This window comes from Trichechus manatus, unplaced genomic scaffold (genome assembly GCF_000243295.1).
Source record: "Trichechus manatus latirostris isolate Lorelei unplaced genomic scaffold, TriManLat1.0 scaffold00132, whole genome shotgun sequence".
Classification (NCBI taxonomy): Eukaryota; Metazoa; Chordata; class Mammalia; order Sirenia; family Trichechidae; genus Trichechus; species Trichechus manatus.
Genome location: NW_004444068.1, coordinates 4812333 through 4833189, shown reverse-complemented (window position 1 = coordinate 4833189; position 20857 = coordinate 4812333). Strand labels below are relative to the sequence as shown.

Here is a 20857-nt window from a genome sequence, read left to right as displayed (position 1 = left end):
TGCAGGCTATTTCCCTTTCTTGTAGAGTCCCAATGCACATGAACACAGTAAAGCCTCTGAAACGTCCTGCACTAAAGACATTATTTTAGGTCTGTTTGATCTTGGCCTTCCCAAGCCCTTCTGATCTGGAAATATTGTGCCACCAATCAAAGCTCGGAGCCCCTGCAGTAGGAAGCCCTGCAGCCTGACCTGCTGGAATTCTGGCCCAGTGACATCTTGCTCATGCCCTGTCCTGCCCTCCAGCCCCCATGCCATGTCCCTGTTAGTCTGCACGAGGGGGCTGTGCTTTTGGCCCCGGGCACCCAAGTGGCCATTAAAGAAGAGAAAGTGACCTGGGTCACGGCCAGCAAGATTCCACCAAACACTAGGAGTTGACAACAGGGTAGAAAGCCAGGATTACAAATTAAGAATATAATCCAAATTAGCTTTAAATTCCCTTAAAAATAAGTTTCCTCATCTGTTTTAGTAAACCATTGTGTGAAATGTCTACAGAGCGGCTGTAAAGGGTTAGTCTCTCTGTTAAAGTTTTATAATGGCACACTGTGTATTCAAAACGGTAGAGGCTTTTAAAAGAACCTCAGCATCACTCACCAGTTTATCCCTGTGTGGCCTTGCCTGTAATCCATGTCACAAGCACAAATCACAAGGGGAGGTAAGCTCATTTGGGGCAGGAAGTGCCAAATTAGCATAACAATTCACAAGGGGGTGTTGGTGGCGGTGGGTTGTCTAATCGGACCTTTCAGTCTCACAAGTGTCTTCCATCCAGGCAGGCCTGATTCCTTCTCAGTCCAGAGGGCTAGACTCAAGTCCCCACGGCTGTGACCACCCTGGTTCTCACAAGAATGCCTGACACCTCACCCTCTACAGACAAGAGGGTCAGCACCCACCTGCAGGGGCCAGGGAGAGTGCCTTGTCGCCGGGGCCTTCCATCTGGGGCAGGGATCTGAGCAGTTCGCTGCGGTGATGCCTGTGTCATAAACATAGGGCTCAGGCTGTGTCCATCCTCCAGCCCCCACAGCCACCCAGGGGCTCTCGGATTTTAAGTCTCAACCTGCTTGGGTTCACTCATTCCCCAAATATTTGTGGAGGGCCTCCTATGTGCCCAGCACTGTGCCACGCACGTGCTGGGGTAGAAAGCAGATACCGCACAGATCCTCATGGAGTGTCCTGCCCAAGACAGTTCACTGCCTTCTGAGGGACCTGCGTGAAGGCAGGGAGATTAGCACAACCCCATCTTTTAACATTTTCTTTCAATTGTTCTCACTTTTTAACAAAGAGAGTCAGTGTTGAGTAGTGGTTAAGGACATGGGCTATTAGAATCAGACAGAACTGAGTGAAAATGGCTCAGCATTTCCTAGTCTTGTGACTTCAGACCATCTTCTTGGAGCCCTGTGTTTCCATTTGTAAAGCGGGGATAATGACACCTACTTTCTAGACTTTAGTGAAGGCAAATGAGCTAATGTACATGAAGCACTGGTACAGTGCGTGGCCCACAGCTAGCTCTCAATGGGTGTGTGCTCTCTGGTTATAAGCTAGTAATTTGGAACTCCATAGGACCTAGGTCAAGAGTCGAGTTTCTGGAGCCGGGCGGTCTGGGTTGAGTCCCTGCTCCCCTTCTGGCCGCTGTGTGACCCTGGCCATTTCAGGTCTCTGTGTGAATGCTTTCTCGTCTGCAAAATGAGGAAATATGACAGTAGCTGCCTCCAGTGGTGGTTGTGAAGATTAAAGGAGTTAAAACACGCAAAAGCGGGTTGAACAGTACTCCTTCAATGTTAGCATTTAAAATAGGATTACACTTAATGCCATTTTGGCATGGCCAGCTTTTTAGCAATCCATCTTCTGCAAAGGAAGAGACACCTGCACGTTCTTTTTAAAACAAAAACAGGTAATCACTATACACCCTTTCTCCTATCAATTTGAACTTCTATCTTCTACTCACCATATTAGGCATCTACTAAGCTGTGTTTGGGAGGGAGCAGTGCCTGGTGGAAAAAGCATGTGCTTTGCAGCCAGAGTGAGTGGGTTCAAGTTCAGGCTCTATCTCCTGTATGACCGTGGACAAGTCACTAACGTTTTTCTGGAGCCTCACTGGGTGTGAAAATTAACACCAGCCTTATCTGTGGTGAGGAGCACAAACTCAAACGAGAAAGTGCTTCTACCCTGTAAAAGGCCAGGGAAGCAGCCCGATGCTGATTATTATGGGGACGGGGGGCAGTCTGATGATTAGGGTCTAGAATTAGACTGCCTGGGTTGAAATTCTGATTCCAACTAGTACCTGTGGAATCTTGGGTGGATTCCTTAAGCAATCTGTCTCCAGTTTTCTCATCTGTAAAATGGGGATAATAAGAGTACTTACTCCATAGAGTTGTGAGGACTGAGTGAAGAGATGTATACAAAAAGCACCCAAAAAAATCAGTTATTATTATCATTAAGGAGCCCTGGTGGCGCAGTGGTTAAAGCGCTTGACTGCTAACCAAAAGGTTGGTGGTTGGAAACCACCAGCGGCTCCGTGGGAGAAAGATGTGGCAGTCTGCTTCCACAAAAATTTACAGCCTTGGAAACTCTATAGGGTTGCTATGAGCCAGAATCGACCAGATGGCAGTGGTTCTGGGTTGGTTTTGGTATTATCATTGCTCTCAGTCTATTCCTTCCCTCCGTCAATTGTGAACAGGGATCCCATTTTATTCATCTTTATAGTTTCTTAGTATCTAGGAGAGTGATCCACTGAAGGCTGCTGAATGCATGGATGACAGGAGTGGATAAATAAGTACGTTTAGCCCAGGTCCAAAGTCCTTCCTGATTACCTGGCTCGGCAGCTGAGTCTTCTTAGGGCCTGGCTGAACTCTGGCTGTAATTACTGTCCTTACTGCTCTGGTTTTGGTGAGCTTCATCTCTGAGGATATACTCCTGGGTTGGTCTGGACTTTAGTGTCAGATTGAAGTAGGTTTGAGTCTCACTTCCACTTATTAACTTAGAATTTGTGTATGTTATTAAGCCTCTTTAGAGCCTCTGCTTCTTCATCTGTAAAATGGGGCTAAACCCACCTATCACTCAGGGTTGCTGAGCTGACTAGACATAATAAATGACTTATAGTAAGTAATGAATAAAAGGTGGTGCTTATCATTTTATTTTACTGACCTTGAAGCTCCTAGTTCAAGTTGACCCTTCTCTGAATATTAGCTGGATCGCCAAGCTTTGTTGTACAAATGATTACTCCCAATGCCAAATGCATTTTCCCCACAGACTTCCACTCTGCCTCTGTGGCCAGTGGCCACTGCTCTTCTTGTTGTCTGTCTCAGTGGTCCCCTGGTCCCCAGGGCCTGGGGACTGACCTGGGAGCATGTTCTCTGTGACCTCAGCAGTCTTACTGACCTCCAGGGAAGCCCTATCAGAGGGTCATTGTGGCAGCAGCAAAGTCAGCCACTTCGTGTTCCCAGCCTCTAGACCACCTTCCGGAAGATGGCCATAAGCATGGTTTTGGAGTCCACCAGACGGGGGCTCCACCACTTGCTTATTTGTTGTGTGCCCTTGATAAACTTAGCTCTTTGAGCCTCAGTTTCTTCATCTGTCAAACGAAGACAACATGAAGACACATGAGATGATGATGGTGATGGACTTCAAATGACACTGTGACCAAGGCCCTCGCCCCCAAACATGGGGAAGAGGTGAGTGAAATGTTACCAAATGCCCTTTAAAGCATGAAAGTTGGCCTAGATTTAAAAAAAATGAATAAAAATAAGCAACCTGATATGGAGAAAAAGTATCCCCAATGAACCCCATGGCAAGTTTACATCAAAGTAAGATCGATGTCACTATGACACAATTTATGTCAATGTCACTATGATGTAGAGTCACCGTGACCCCATCAAGAGGATAGTAAGTGGAGCAAAAAGTAGGACAGATTTCTACCATGCTTCTAAAACCATATGGCTACAATTGTAACCAGATTTTTAAAACCTTAAAAAATGCATTTGGTAATTTTAAGAAAATGTTAGTAATTCAGCAAATTCTATAATGCAATGCAATGGATACATTTTGGAGAGGACGCTCACTCTAAATAATGAAAACATCTTCTTAATGAGCTGTCTTATACAACTGTATTGAATATTTATATCACAGATTCTCAACCTTGGTTGCATAAAAGATATTGTATGGGGATGTTTAAAAAAAAATACCCAGGTCTACCCCAGACTGACCAGAATCTCCAGGAGGTGAGGATTTTTAAAGAGCTTCCCAGGAGATTCCTACAGCCAGGCTGAGACCACTGGTTGGATGAATCTCAGCACCAGTCATAAGCTTGACTCATACAGTTGGTGTCTGAGACTGTGGGGCTTAACCCTGGCCACCCATTAGAATGCCCAGGGGAGCCCTTAAAAATCCCAGTGATGCCCCACCTGACCAATTACATCTGGTCTCTTGATGAGACCCAGGCATCAGTACTTTTAAAAGCTCCCTCGGTGATTCCAGTTGGCAGCCAGCATTGAGAAGCACTGGACTAAGGGATACAGTAAACAAATGAAGAGAGAAAGACAGTATGTTCAGTGACTCTCCACTCACACCTGCATTGTGCAGCAGTGCACCAGACACATGACGTAGTACTGGGGTCAGCTCCCATCTCTCCATGAATGGCTAAACTGTTTTGAGGATAAATTATGAGCCAATGTTAGGGATGCAGGGAAGGTACCTAACATTATTAAGCACTTACCATAAACCAGGTGTTTTGCCGACATCATCTCTTTTAATTTGCACTGGATCCCAGTGAAGTAGGTGATGTCATCCCTGACTTAATATGTGAGGAAATGAGGCTCAGGGAGGCTAAATCACTTTGGTCACATCACTTAGCTAGCAAATTTGGCTCCAAAGCCTGTGCCCTAGGCCACCCTGCCTTTCACAAGGTGGCAGAGAAAAAATGTCTGTTTCTGGCTACATATTAAAGCTAAATGACTTGCTGGATTATCTATTGCTTTGCTTCTATCTCCCTCTATTAGGCTAGATAAATGAGAGATGACTATATGCCTCATTCTAAAAGGATGATCTAGCTGTCAATTTATTCCTCATATAATTTTCAATGTAAGGTTTTTTGCTTATACCAGTAGGTGGTTAAAAAAAAAAAGGCAGCATGCATCCTAAACAATTATTTCCTATTTTTATTCTCCTTTTAATTTGGCGATAGGTTCTGAAGCAGCAGTGTGACTGCTGAATGCTTCCAGTTAGTTCTTTCTGGAGTAAAAAGCAAGTCATAAGAACCAGGAATGGAAACTACAAGGCTAAGTCACTCTCAAGTGACTCTGAGGATGAGTAAAAAGTGAAAACCAAAATAGATTATGAAGAGGCCTGCCAATTATTCAACCTGGTCCCTTGTTCTCTGACAAATCCTAGTGCTTCAAGATAGACAAAAGACATGGCCCACGATTTGCAATCCCTTCTGGCAGAGCTGGTTGTCATTACTGACCGGCGGGCCTGGCCCACCTCACAGCTCTGACAGCTGGGGGCGGTGGGCTTGTGGGTCCCACAGGTGAGACCTGCTTCTCTGGTAACCTCCCTCCAAGGTTTCCAGACACAAGTCAGTAACATATCTCCCTAATGTACAGAGTCTTTTCAACAGTTACATTACTAATGCTGAACAGTAACAGCAATTCCAAAAGAAAAAAACCCTGAATAACTATGTTTAGATTTATAGTCTATTTTTTTCCCCTATTTTAAATAAAAGTCTGAATTTGTAGAACCCAGGACTTGTACAATCAGAAAAGATGGCTTATTATCTAAATTCAGTTTTCAACCCCCTTTCCTAAATATTATTATGTGGTCTGGGTCACAGAAAAAGTTACTTACGTTTTTTAGTCCTCCTTAGGTTTTATTGTCCTCATTTTGCATGTGAGAATGGGTCTCAGAGAAGTTAAGTCACTTGCCCAAAGTCGCAGAGCTAGTAAGTGGTAGCCCTGGAGCCCTAGTGCCACAGCCGTCTGCAACAAGAGTGGGCGTTTCCACCGAGTGCGTCCTGACCCTGGGCTGGAGGGCAATGGTTTGTAACTTTTTTTGCTCAGGAACATCTCTGAGAATGGGAATCTATTGGTCTCTCTCCTGAAGGTGAAACATTTCTTGGTTTTGGCTGAGAAGGCCCGGACGAAGCCCCACTCAGCTCTCAGACCCCACCATTCACCTGTGGGCTCTGCAGATGCCTCCCTCGGCCCCTGGCCCTCACATGAGAAGACGCCCACCATTACCTCAGCACCTTCACCGTCTCCATCCACTGTGCTTGCTCACTCTCCCAGGAATCCACCTGGATCCAGTCAGATGTCTGTAGGGCCAGCCGGGCCATGGCCACCCGGTGGTGGGCCGCCACGAGGTCTTTCTTCCCATAGTTGTCATTGACGGGGGAGATGATGCCCTTGATCACCTGGTACACACCTAGGCAAGGTAGAGCAGTGGCATTGCACACACAGAAGCTCGCCACCTGGCAGCCTGAAGTCAGGCAGGTGCTGAAAGTCTCCTGCCTCGTCCTGAGTGGGAGCAGACCTTGGCATTCTTTCCTGGTTGCACCAGCTCCCTTAGGCAACGGCAAAGTTGCTACCTCAGGGACCAGGCGCCTCTCTTCCAGAGTCTTCTACAGGAGAAGCACTCTTGCTGAGAGGAAGGCTGTGGAATGGACCTCAGGCCAGGCCAGGCTCCTATACAGCAAAGTGGACAGTTAGGGTCAGAATGTGTTTGAAGAACATCATGATGTCCTCCTGTGTGGGATGTAACAGGGGCACCACTGTCGTCTAATGATGTGTGGGACATAGTTCATGTAATTACTTAGCGCAAATGGGATTTTGTGGGTCAAAGATGAAGGGATGGGTTCTAGCATGAGCTGGGCTTAGCGGGTGATGGGATGTAAATGGCCTGTAGGCACCCACTGTTGACTTTGGCTGCATGTGGCATGCTGCTAAGGGACTGGGAAGGCCTACTTTCCTACTTTGAAATAGACACGGGCTGGACAGCTTAGAGATGCTGCATGGCTCAGGGGCTGGAGAATGGGGCATTTTAAGTTTAGAGCTACAGTGATGCTAAAGAAGCTACAGAGAACCACCAGCATGGAAAGAGCACGGCTGGGGCTCAGAGCCTCAGGTGGGGGCTCCAGGTCCATCACTTAACTGGAATGCCTTAGGCAAATTACCAAGTGATTGAAAAAAATAAAAAACTTAGACATTTGAACTTTGGTTTTCCCATCTGTAAAATGGGATAATGCTTGCTTGGCAGGACCTTGCTATAAGGGTGAAATGAAGTAATGTTTATGCAGTGGGATACTATATTGACTTAGTAGATAATGTATTTCTTTGTAAAATTGTATTGTGAAATGTAGCAGGCACACAGAAGGGCATAAAGCACAGGCAGTTTGCAAACAGTTATAAAGTATATCCTGTTTCAACCGTCATCTGGTGAGGTACGGAACACTTCTGGAACCCCGGAAGTTCCCTTTCACAATCCTCACTCTGATGGGAGGTAATCACCATCTTTACTTTTATGATATCAATTGCCTGCTTTCCTTTATAGCTTTACCACATAGTTGCATATCCTTCGAAAACACAGATTCATTTGCCTGCTTTTGACATTTTTACAAATATGTAGAATCATACTGAACAGATTTCTTTTGTTATGCCTTTTTCACTTTAAAACAAAAAAACTAAACCCGTTACCGTCGAGTCGATTCCGACTCATAGAGACCCTATAGGACATAGGAGAACTGCTCCGTAGAGTTTCCAAGGAGTGCCTGGTGGATTCAAACTGCCGACCTTTTGATTAGCAGCTATAGCTCTTAACCACTATGCCACCGGGGTTTTCTTCTTCACTTTAGGTAAATAAAATTCAGGTAGTCCGTCCAGTTCTATTGCTGTATTATATTCCTTTGTATGACTGTATACCAAATAACTGAGCTACTCTACTCTTGATGGAGTTGGTTTGACGCTGGCTGTGGACAGTTACAAACAATGCTGCCATGAAAAGCCTTGCACGTGTCTCCCTGTGCACACAGGGACACGTTCCGCTAGGACACGTGCCTAAGAGTGAAACTGCCAGGTCATGGCGTAGGTGTGTTTCCAGCTTCCTTACACATGATGTTTGCTGCAAGTTTTCTGTCGATAGTCTTTTTCAGTGGTGGCAGAGACAATGCCACGTGTTCACTAAAACCTGCTTACAGTTTTCCTCCTCCTGGGCACACAGGAAGCTAACGTTTCTCAGTTTCCCTTGAAACTGGGTTGGGTTTATGTGATTTGACTGAGTTATGGTCAATGGGATGTGGGTGGGAGTGATGTATGGCTCATCCAGGCTTGGCCATAAAAACTCTTGCATGATCCCCTAGCTCTCTCATGGCGAATCTGGGAGCCACATTTTCAGATTGCAAAGCCACAAGATGGGGCCTAGTGGAATCCCTGAGACACTGCTTAGAAGGAAACTGCTGTCATGGATTAAATTGTGTCCCCCAAAAACGTGTGTGTCAATTTGGCTGGGCCATGATTCCCAGGGTTGCGTGGTTGTCCTCCATTTTGGAATTGTAATTTTACTTTAAAGAGGATTAGGGTGGGATTATAACACCACCCTAACCCAGGTCACATCCCTGATCCAATGTAAAGGGAGTTTCCCTGGGGTGTGGCCTGCACTGCCTCTTATCTCTTGTAAGAGATAAAAGGAAAGGGAAGCAAGTGGAGAACTGGGGACCTCATACCACCGAGAAAGCAGTGCCAGGAGCAGAGCGTGTCCTTTGCACAAGGGGTCCCTGAGCGGAGAAGCTCCTAGTCCTGGGGAACATTGGTGAGAAGGCCGACAGAGAGAGAAAGGCTTCTCCTGGAGCTGATGCCCTGAATTTGGACTTGTAGCCTACAGGACCGTGAGCGAATAAACTTGTCTTTGTTAAAGCCATCCACTCGTGGTATTTCTGTTAGAGCAGCACTAGATGACTGAGACAACTGCCCTGTAGATCTTCGAACCGACATGGGATTTATCTGATGAGAGAGAAATTCTGACGTGTTAGGCCACTGAGAGTTGGAGGATTTGTTATTGCAGCCTAGTGTATCCTGACAAACACGTTATTTTATAAGAGACATTCTCTGCTGTTATGGATTAAATTGTGTCCCCCCAAAAATACGTGTTGTAAATCCTAAACCCCTATACCTGTGGATATAATCCATTTGGGAATAGGACTTTCTCTGTTATGTTAATGAGACATGTCAGTGTAGGGTATATTTTAAACTAATCACCTTTGAGATATAAAAAGAGCAGATTAGGCACCAAGAAGTAAGGACAAACCGGGGAAGATTGATGCCACGAGGAGATTGCCAAGGCACCGAAGAACAGAAGCTGAAAAGAGACAAGGACCTTCCCCCAGAGCCAGCAGAGAGAGAAAGCCTTCCTCCTGAATTCAAACTTCCAGCCTCCTAACTATGAGAAAATAAATTTGTTTGTTAAAGTCACCCACTTGTGGTATTTCTGTCATAGCAGCACGACGAAACTAAAACTCCTGCTATTCCAAGTTTAAGAGCTTTTGTCATAAATGCAGACTGATTTTTATCAAGTGTGTCTTTCTGCAACTCTTGAAACGATAGGGTGATTTTTCTCTGCTAGTCAGTTAATGTGTCGTTGTTACCTGCTGTTGAGTCAGCCCCTGACTCATGGTGACCCCAGTGTGATTCATAGGGTTTTTACTGGCTAATTTTTCAAAAGTAGCCAGCCAGCCTTTTCTTCCTAGTCCATCTCAGTCTGGAAGCTCTGCTTAAATCTGGTAAGCATCGTAACAACACACGAGCCTCCACTGACAGACTAGTGGAGCTACGCTGGCCAGAAATCAAACCTGGGTCTCCTGCATGGAAGGCAAGGATTCTACCACTGAACCACCGCTGTCCTCATAATGAATTACATTGATTAATTTTCTAATCTGAAATTAACATTGCATTCCTGAGACAAGCCTGATATACTATCTTTTTTATGTACTGATGGGTTCACTTTGCTAATATTTTTAAAGGAAGTAACACGTCTATACTTTTCCTTTCTCTTTCTGTCCTAGTCAGGTTTTGGTATCAACAATATGCTGGCCTCATAAAATGAAGTGGGGAGTTCCCCTTTTTCTATGTTCTAAAAGAGCTTGTGCAGGATTGGTATAATATTTTTTCTCGGGTTTGCTAGAGTTCACCAGTGAAATCTCATGATGGTAAACTTTAATTTGTGTGAAAAAATTTTGACTATTGATTTAATTTCTTTAATGGTTGTAAGATGATTCAGATTTTTTATTTCTCTAGTATAATTTTTGGCAACCTATATTTTTCTGCAATTTTGTCCATTATACTTAACATTTAAAATTTATTGGCAATAAATTTATTGTTCATAATATTCTCTTATCTGTTTAATATCTGCACTGTCTGTAGTGATGTACTTTTTTCATTCCAAATGTTGATTGTGTCTCCTTTCCTTTTCTTTGCTCAATACTGGTCAAGGTTGGTAGTTTTACTAGTCTTTTCAAAGAACCAGATTTGGTTTTATTGATCTTCTCTACTGGATTTTATTTTCTATTTCATCAATTTCTGTTCTTATTTTTATTAATTCCATTCTCCTACATTCTTTAGGGATTCTTTTGCTGTCCTTTTCCAAACTCCTTCTGATGGATGCTCAGAACTAATTAATTTGCAGTTTGTCTTATTTCCTAATATACACATTTCAGGCTATAAAATTTCCCTCTAAGCATGTCTTTACTTGTATCCCACAAGTTTTGATATGTAGTGTTTTCATGATCGTTCAGTTCAAAAATATTTTCTAATTCCCATTATGATATTGTTTGTGATCCATGAGTTACTTATAAGTATTTTTATTACCAAACATATGCGGGATTTTCTTTCTTTTTTTTTTGTTATTGATTTCTAGCTTAGCTGCATTGTGATCAGAGAATATAGTCTATGATTTTAATCACTTGAAACGTGGTAATACTTGGTTTATGTTCCAGTATATGATCAATTTTGGTCCATGTTCTAGGTGTGCTTGAAAACAGTGTGCATTCTATGGTTGTTGAGTGCAGTATTCTGTCCGTTTGGTCAAGATTGCTAATTATTTTGTTTAAACTTATTTTCTTACTGATTTTTTGCCTTCGTTGAGTTTTGGTAGTTTGTGGTTTTTGAGGAATTGGTCCAATTCTTTTCTAAGTTGTTTAATTAATGAGCATAAAATTGTTCTTAGTTGTTATGGATTGGACTGCATCCCCCCCAAAAGATATGTTGAAGTCCTAACCCCTGGTATCTGTAAACATGACCTTGTTTAGAAATAGTGTCTTTGAAGATCTTATCAGTTAAGTTAACATGAGGTCATAACCAAGTAGGGTGGGTCCTAATTGAATCTGAGTGGTGTCCTATAAAAGAGACGAGACACAGAGACAAACAGGAAGGACATCATGTGAGGCTACAACTGCAAGCCAAGGAATGACTGGAGATACCAGAAGTTGGGACAGAGGTATGCATCAGATTCTCCTTCAAAGTCTCAGAAAGAATCAACATGGCTGACACCTGATCTTAGACTTCCAGCCTCTAGAACTGTAAAACAATGTATTTCCATTCTGAGAAGCCACACAGTTGGTGGTATTTTATCACAACAGCCCTAGAAAACTAATACAATAGCATTCCTTTATTATTTTTTCAATGGCTGCAGGATCTCTAATAATATTCCCTATTTCATTTCACGCTCATTTAATTTGGATCCACAATCAATGCCACAATGGAAGCAGCAGTCAACCTGACCCAAGCAATGGTATTTTAATTGCCTCATATGCATGCATGCGAAAGCTGGACAATGAATAAGGAAGGCCAAAGAAGAATTGATGCCTTGAATTATGATGTTGGCAAAGAATATTGAATACACCATGGACTGCCCAAAGAATGAACAAATCTGTCTTGGAAGAAGTACAACCAGAATGCTTCTTAGAAGCGATGGTGGTGAAACTTCATCTCACATACTTTGGACACGTCATCAGGAGGGACCAGTCCCTGGAGAAGGACATCATGCTCGGTTGAGGGACAGTGAAAGAGAGGAAGATCCTCAATAAGATGGACTGACACAGTGACTGCAACCATGGGCTCAAACATAGCAATGATTGTGAGGATGGTGCAGGACCAGGCAGTGTTTCATTCTGTTGTACAGAATCAACTCGATGACACCTAACAACAACCACATTTCATTTCTGATATTGGTGATTTGTGTCTTCTCTCTTTTTATTTTTTTCAGGCTTGCCAGCTGGTAGTTCTCTGATGCATTTTCCACCCCTGGTAATCCTGGCTGCCCTGTGGCCCTCCTTCACAGAGGCTGAAGCATCCATTTCTTCAGGAGCATGGCAGATCCCAGCTGAGAATAAGGAGGTGATGTTCCGGTTTGGACTTAAAGCCTGGCTCCTAAAATTCATTCCAAAGGTAGCAGTTGTGAAGGTTAAAGCTTTCATTTAGAAGAGCCAGGCTTTGTTGAGACAGAGAAGATTTCTTTTTTTTTAAGTTCCAAAAGTTACCTTTGAAAATAATCAAGATCCAGAATCCAGGGAGTCAAAGCATATAATTTTACTAAAAGCCATAGAGGGTGAGAAGGCATATCATTGCTGATGTCAGATGGATTATGGCTGAAAGCAGACAATACCAGAAAGATGTTTACCTGTATCTCATTGACTATGCAAAGGCATTCGACTTTGTGCATCATAACAAATTATGGATAACACTGCAAAGAATGGGAATTCCAGAACACTTAATTGTGCTCATGAGGAACTTGTACTTAGACCAAGAGGCAGTCATTCGAACAGAACAAGGGGATACAACTTGGTTTAAAGTCAAGAAAGGTGGGCGTCAGGGTTGTATCCTTTCACCATACTTGTTTAATCTGTATGCTGAGCAAATAATCCAAGAAACTGGACTATATGAAGAAGAATGTGGCACCAGGATTGGAGGAAGACTCATTAACAACCTGCGATATGCAGATGATACAGCCGTGCTTGCTGAAAGTGAAGAGGACTTGAAGCACTTACTGATGAGATCGAAGGCTACAGCCTTCAGTATGAATTACCCCTCAACATAAAGAACACAAAATCCTCACAACTGGACCAATAAGCAACATCATGATAAACAGAGAAAAGACTGAAATTGTCAAGGATTTCATTTACTTGGATCCACAATCAGCACCCATGGAAGCAGCAGTCAAGAAATCAAACAACGCATTGCATTGGGCAAATCTGCTGCAAAAGATCTCTTTAAAGTGTTAAAAAGCAAAGATGTCACTTTAAGGACTAAGGTGCACCTGATCCAAGCCATGGTGTTTTCAGTCGCCATATGCATGTGAAAGTTGGACAATGAACAAAGAATATGAAGAAGAATTGATGCCTTTGAAGCATGGTGTTGGCAAAGAATATTGACTATACCACAGACAGACAAAAGAATGAACAAATTGGTGCTGGAAGACATACAGCCAGAATACTCATTAGAAACAAGGATGACAAGACTTTGTCTCACGTACTTTGGACATGTTACCAGGAGGGACCAGTCCCTGGAGAAGGACACCATGCTTGTTAAAGTAGATGGTCAGCAAAAAAGAGAAGGGCCCTCAATGAGATGGATTGACACAGTGGTTGCAAGAATGGGCTCAAGCATAGCAACCTTGTGAGGATGGTGCTGGACCAGGCAGTGTTTCGTTCTGGCATACATAGGGTCGCTATGAGTTAGAACCGACTCGACGGCACCTAACAACAAGGAATCCAAGGAAATTAAGCAATTATTTAGTACAAGAAAATCCAAAGTTTATATATGAGAGGCAATGGAATCATAGTGTACTGCATGGTTCAGTTATAAACACTATTTACACAGACATAAATGTAAACAATAAAATGATGTAACTAAAAGTTGTGAACTAATCAGTCTGCAAGCATATGGTGGAAGTGGAGTGTGAATCTAGTGGTGATGGTGTGAGAGCTAAGTCCTCACTTTTCATAACTGGATAACAGTACATCGTATTGAAAATGGAAAAAGCTTGAAACAACAGTACAAACTTATTGTTTAGAAACAGTGTCAAATACCAGAGAAAACAGCTGAAAAAGACAAAAGTGACTGCTCTGGGAATCAGGCATCGGGGCTGAGGAAGGATGGAACAAATAACACTACAAGCCTTTGTCTTAGTTATCTAGTGTTGCTATAACAGAAACACCATAGTGGATGACTTTAACAAACAGAATTTTACTTTCTCACAGGCTAGAAGTACAAATTCACAGCATGGGCTTTAGGGGAAGGCTTTCTCTCTTTGCAGGCTCTGGAGGAAGGTCCTTGTCTCTTTTGAGCTTCTGCTCCTGGGCAATCTTCATGTGGCTTGGCATCTCTCTCCCCCCATCTCTGCTTGCTTTTTGTCCTAATCTCTTCTATATCTCAAAAGAGACTGACTCAAAATACACCCTACACTAATCAATTCTCATTAACATAACAAAGACAATGCATTTCCAAATGGGATTATAACCACAGGTTTAGAGGTTAGGATTTACAACACATATTTTTGGGGAACATAATTCAATCTGTAACAGCTGTATAATATATTTGATTTTATACATATATATATACATGGAGCCCTGGTGGAGCAGTGGTTAAGAGCTCTGCTGCTAGCCCAAAGGTCAGCAGTTCAAATCCACCAGCCCATCCTTGGAAACCCTATAGGGCAGTACTACTCTGTCCTATAGGGTCACTATGAGTCGGAATTGACATAACGTCTACTGGTATAGGGTATATACCCTATGTTGTCATTTTGTGTCATGTTGGTGTTTTGTGTCATCGAGTGATTCTGACTCATAATGACCCCAGGTGCTGCAGAGTAGAACTGCCCCACAGAGTTTCCTAGGCTGTAATCCTTACAGGAGCAGACTGCCAGGTCTCTTCTCCCTCAGAGCTGCTGGTGGGTTCAAACTGCTGACCTTTCAGTTAGCCGCCGAGCACTTAACCATTGCATTACCCGGGCTCCTCCATATGTGTGTGTGTGTGTGTGTGTGTGTGTGTGTGTGTGTGTGTGTGTATGTATATATGTATATATATGTATGAACGTATACTACTTTGATAAAAGAGAAAATAAATTAAAAAATTAATTCTCATTTTAGAAATACTGCAGAATACTCATAAGTATAAAGGATCAAAAATTAACAAAACATATCTAAGTGTCTAATGCTATTTGTATTTTGGTTCATTTTCTTTGTTTTTTTCTCTATATATTTTTCATGTAATGTAAATTCAATTTTGTATCTTTTTTATTTGTTGTTGTTGTTAGGTGCCATCAAGTCAATTTTTGACTCATAGTGACCACATGTGACAGAGTAAAACTGCCCCATAGAGTTTTCCTGGTTGTAAACTTTATGGAAGCAGATTGCCAGTCTTTCTGTGCGGAGCCACTGGGTGGGTTCGAACCACCAGCCTTTCAGTTAGCAGTGGAGTGCCTAACCGTTGTATCACCGGGGCTCCTTCTTTTTTATCTAGATTGCGCAATAAGCATCTGTTTTTCATTAACCTGTAAAAAACATAATGGAAATTACAAAAAAAAAATCATTTTTTTTGGTACTAGAATCATTATATGATGACCATCTTTGTAGATATATCTTTGTTGCAAGTTTTAGATAATTTTTGAAGATAAATTATTAGAAAGAAAAATTACTGGCTTGAACATTTTGGCGGCTTTTGCTACATCTTGCCAAACTGCTTTTTAGGAGTTCTGGAACAAGGAGACAGAGCCCCCAGCAGAGTATGAGAGGGCCATCTCACGCCACAAAGCCAGTACTGGGTCTATTCATTTAAAAACATCATTATCAATTTGTTAGGAATTTTTTTATGGTTTAAAATTTGTATTTAAAAATTACTTATGCAATTCATTTTTATTATTTATGACCAGTAAAGCCATCCAGTTGATTCCAACTCGAGGCAACAACATGTGTGTCAGAGTATAATGGTATACTTCCTGGGGTTTTCAACGGCTGATTTTTCAGAAGTAGATCTCCAGGCCTTTCTTTCAAGGCACCTCTGGGTGGACTCGAATCTCCTTTTCAATTAGCAGCTGAGTGCATTAATTGCACTACCCAGAAACTCATTATTTATTAGACATTTATATGTCTCCTTTTGTGAATTGCCTGCTGATATTCTCTGCTCATATATCTACTTATATGTACCTTGTGTATTAAATGTTTGCCTGTTGAGTTTGCATGGCAACCATACAAAAAGGGTTCTCTTCCAAATCATGGACCTTTTCTTCCTACTCCTGTCTAGCTGTTAAAAAATTATGTCTCGGTCTTAGTCCAACTAAGACTCTTGCCCTCCCCCAATGCAAAGTAAAGCCTCCAATCTTTATCTCAAGGATAATTTCTTCTGTCATTTCTTTGTCATTGCTCTCTGCCTACTCTATTCTCTTGCTTCAATTCTCTATGTCTCCTCTCTGTCATAATTTTCATCTCCTTATCTTTTGTTGAGTTCTGGAAGAATTCCTTGGACTGGTTTTCTAATTCTCTATTTTAGCTGCCAGAAGTATCCTTCCTGCTGCCCCATCTCCACTGAGCACTGATTGGGTAATTCTATGCTTCACTCTAAAAGCACTTCATTTTTCTTCCACTGCTCTTTTTTCATGACAGTCTGTTCTTTTGCTATTATCACATTCTCCAAGAGGAGAGTTTAAAAATTTTTTAAAAAGAGATTTAAAATTTTTCATCTTCTTAAATGGAAGGTGGCTTGCCTTGAATCTGCAGGCTGGTACATTCTTTAGAGCTGCAGTATCTTCTCAAGCAGAGGGTCAGCTAAACGAGGGAAACCCTCAATGAGATGGACTGACACAATAGCCACAACAATGGGCTTAAACATACCAAAGATCATGAAGATGGTGCAGGACTGGGCAACGTTTGGTTCTGTTATACACAAGGTCGCCATGAGTTGGAGCTGACTCGACAGTTAACAACATCTTCACATATGACCTCTGACTTTTCTTTGACAGTTCATCCTCCTCCAGGGAGGTCTATCTGTCTAGTATGGGCTGCAGGGTTGCCACATCAGAGTCCATGCTGGTACCTGGTTTAATTATTTCATCCCAGCAAAAGGATAAAGGCAACATTTAGGTTTGTTGTAATTTTTCTTTACACCTTAGAAATATACTTGTTTGTGTAATAGGTCAAGAGAAACACCCATTGACATGGAATTCTCTATGCAAAGGGTTTACCCTTAGTATTTTATTGTCTGAAATATATACGGTAAGAAATAAAATTGACGGCCAAGATGGTGGAGTAGTCAGATGCTTCTTGTGGTCCCTCTTACAACAAAGACCTGAAAAAACAAGTGAATCAATTATATGTGACAATCTAGGAGCCCTGAACATCAAAGGCAAAGTTGAGGAATTGGATTGAGTGGCAGGGGGAGGGAGAGGTGGTTCGGAAGCAGTGAGGAGTTGCCAGACCTGACACGGCAGGAGCCAGCACCCTTCAGGCTGGATAGGCTGGTGTGCATGGTGAGGCAGGCAGTGGCACTCGGGAGGTGTTTTCCACATTGGAAGAGACTGAGTGAGCAGCAGAGAGTCTACTCATGCCTCCAGAACCAGTGAAAAGCTGTGTTCAATAGGCAAAAGGTAAGTACATGTGTCTGACCTACTGCATGGATCAAAAAACAACCCTTTTGGAAACATCTCTCTCCCATTTACCGGCCCCCTCCCTGCTCTGCACCGGGTCCAGGGCTGGCTTCAGCAATTACTGCGTCTCCTCAGCCAGAAGTGGGACCCTTCATGCACCTGAGCCATTCTCCCGGCCTTGGAGAGAACAAATTAACAAACAGGAAAAAATAATCTGTCAGCTCCCCTAAGCTGAGAACTCAGGGTAGGCACAGCTCCTTTGCCTAGGCACAAGCATAAGGGGTCCATGGACTTTGAATGCCTTTCACCCCTGCATAGACTTGTGTGGGCCCATTTTAACACCTTAGGCCCTCATTACCACAGTACAACAGGGTATATACCTGAAGCCTAGCTTTAACTGTATCAGCTATATGATGAAGTGGCAGGTTCGTAACATTTGACACTGCTCTGCCCATTAAGCAGGGTCCTCACCTACCCACATCAGGGGCCTGATGACTGGTGGCTCCACCCATGCCATTTAGCCACCCATGACAGGGGTCCAAGAATAAGTGGTGCTTCCCAGTCTTCACAGCTAACAGCACTGGGTGCTCCCAGTCCAGCTGCAAAACCCACCCACCTACATGTTCTAGGGAACAAGGACACGCTTTCCTCCCAGACACTCAGGGGCAGCAGTCAGTCCCCTGCCTTGCTCAGCATGTGACCCCTTACTGCAGCCAGATACCTGTGCCTACACCAATCACCCCTGCCTGTCTAGGACTGTAGGTGAGAGCGGGCACCACACATTTCGTGACTGACTGCCTGGACACCTGAGCTGAATCCATACAATAAAAGTAAAGAGACACCTGGGATCATATACCTAGTAACAGATCTAACCACCTGGTGACAGGACGTTAGATCTTCAAAGTCACCAGTAATAAAACTAGCTCAGACGAGCAGCCTATTTGGGCATATCAAAACAAAACAAAACAAAACAAGAAGCTAGGACACAGTAAGCAACATGAAATAATTTATTGATGGCTTGGAGACAACAGTCAATATCAAATCACATAAAGAGGCAGACCATGATGGCTTCAGCAAGCTCCCAAAAAAAGAATCAATAAATTTTCCAGAGGAAGAAAATTTCTTGGAATTGCTGGAGGTAGAATACAAAAGATTAATACACAGAACTCTTCAAGAGATCAGGAAGGAGAATCAGGCAAAACAGAGAACAAGCCAAGGAACACAAAGACAAAGCAATAGAGGAACTTAAGAAGATTAGAGAAGAGCATAATGACGAATTTAACAGGCTGCAAGAATGCATAGAGAAACCGCAATCAGAAATCCAGAAGATTAACAATAAAAATTTCTGATTTAGACAACTCAATAGAAAGCCATAGGAGCAGAACTGAGGCAATGGAAGTCAGAATTAGTGAGACTGAAGATAAAGCACTCGACACCAACTTATTTGAGGAAAAATCAGATAAAAGAATTTTAAAAAATGAAGAAACCCTAAGAATTATGTGGGACTCTATCAAGAGGAATAACCTATGAGTGACTGGAGTACAAGAACAGGGGGGAATAACAGAAAATACAGAAAGAATTGTTGAAGATTTTTTTGGCAGAAAATTTCCCTGATATCGTGAAAGACGAGAAACACTTATCCAAGATGCTCATCAAACCCTATGTAAGGTAGATTCCAAGAGAAAGTCACCAAGACATATTATAATTAAACTTGCAAAAACCAAAGATAAAGAGAGAATTTTAAGAGTGGCAAGGGATAAATGAAAAGTCATCTACAAAGGAGAGTCAATAAGACTAAGCTTGGACTACTCAGCAGAAACTATGGAGGCAAGAAGGCAATGGGATGACATATATAAAGCCTTGAAGGAAAAAAATTGCCAGCCAAGAATCATATATCCAGCAAAACTGTCTCTCAAATATGATGGTGAAATTAGGACATTTCCAGATAAACAGAAGTTTAGGGAATTTGTAAAAACCAAACCAAAATTACAAGAAATACTAAAGGGAGACCTCTGGTTAGAAAATCAATAACATCAGATAACAACCCAAGACTAGAACACAGGACAGAGCAACCAGATATCAATCCAGATAGGTAAGTCACAAAAATAAATCAAAGCTAAAACACTGAAAACAGGAAAACAGACACATCAATATGTAAAGGATGACAACATTAAAACAAAAGAGAGGGACTAAAAAAACATAGTCATAGATCTTTCATATGGAGTGGAAGTCAAGGTGATATAAAGAAATAAAAGAGTGGTTTAAACTTAGGAAAGGGGTAAATATTATGGCAATCATAAAGGAAACTAACAATCTTACACATCAAAATAAAAAACAAGAAAAACAAAGACTCAGCAAATACAAAATCAACAACAATGAAAAGGATAAAAAGAAAATACAAAAAGGAAAATGACTCAGCACAGAAAATTAAGTGAAACAGAAATGTCAACAACACACAAAAAAAGACATCAAAATGACAGGACTAAACTCATACCTTTCAATAATTAGCTGAATGTAAATGGACTAAATGGACCAATAAAGACACAGAGAGTGGCAGAATGGGTAAAAAAACTTGATCTGTCTATATGCTGCCTACAAGAGACACACCTTAGACTTAAAGACACAAACAAGCTAAAACCCAAAGGATGGAAAAAATATATCAAGCAAACAACACTTAAAGAAGAGCAGAAGTGGCAATATTAATCTCTGACAAAATAGACTTTAAAGTAAAATTCACCACAAAGGATAAGGAAGGACACTATATAATGATTAAAGGGTCAATACACCAGGAGGACATAACTATAATAAATGTTTATGCACCCAGTGAAAGGGCTCCAAAATATATAAAACAAACTATAAGCATTGCAAAGAGAGATGGACAGCTCCATAATAATAGTAGGAGACTTCAACACACCACTTTTGGTGAAGGATAGAATATCCAGAAAGAAGCTCAATAAAGACACGAAAGATCTAAATGCCACAATCAACCAACTTGACCTCATAGACATATACTGAACACTCCACCCAACAGCGGCCAAGTATACTTTCTTTTTCAATGCACATGGAACATTCTCCAGAATAGACCACATATTAGGCCATAAAGCAAGCCTTAACAGAATTCAAAGCATCAAAATATTACAAAGCATCTTTTCTGATCATAAAGTCATAAAAGTAGAAATCAATAACAGAAAAAGCAAAGAAAAAAAATCAAATACATGGAAACTGGACAACACCTTGCTCAAAAACTACT

The 20857-nt window shown here is 42.0% G+C and overlaps 1 protein-coding gene across 1 annotated transcript in view; it reads right to left on the bottom strand.

Moving 5' to 3' along the window:
* Positions 1 to 20857, bottom strand: part of NMNAT3 (nicotinamide nucleotide adenylyltransferase 3) — a 79928-nt gene that overhangs the window by 6749 nt on the left and 52322 nt on the right. The window contains exons 2-3 of the mRNA XM_012558052.2: positions 6225 to 6408; positions 888 to 967 (exon numbers count right to left, since the gene is read on the bottom strand). Of these exons, the coding sequence (XP_012413506.1) occupies positions 888 to 967; positions 6225 to 6408 (264 nt within the window). The remainder of the gene's footprint in view (positions 1 to 887; positions 968 to 6224; positions 6409 to 20857) is intronic.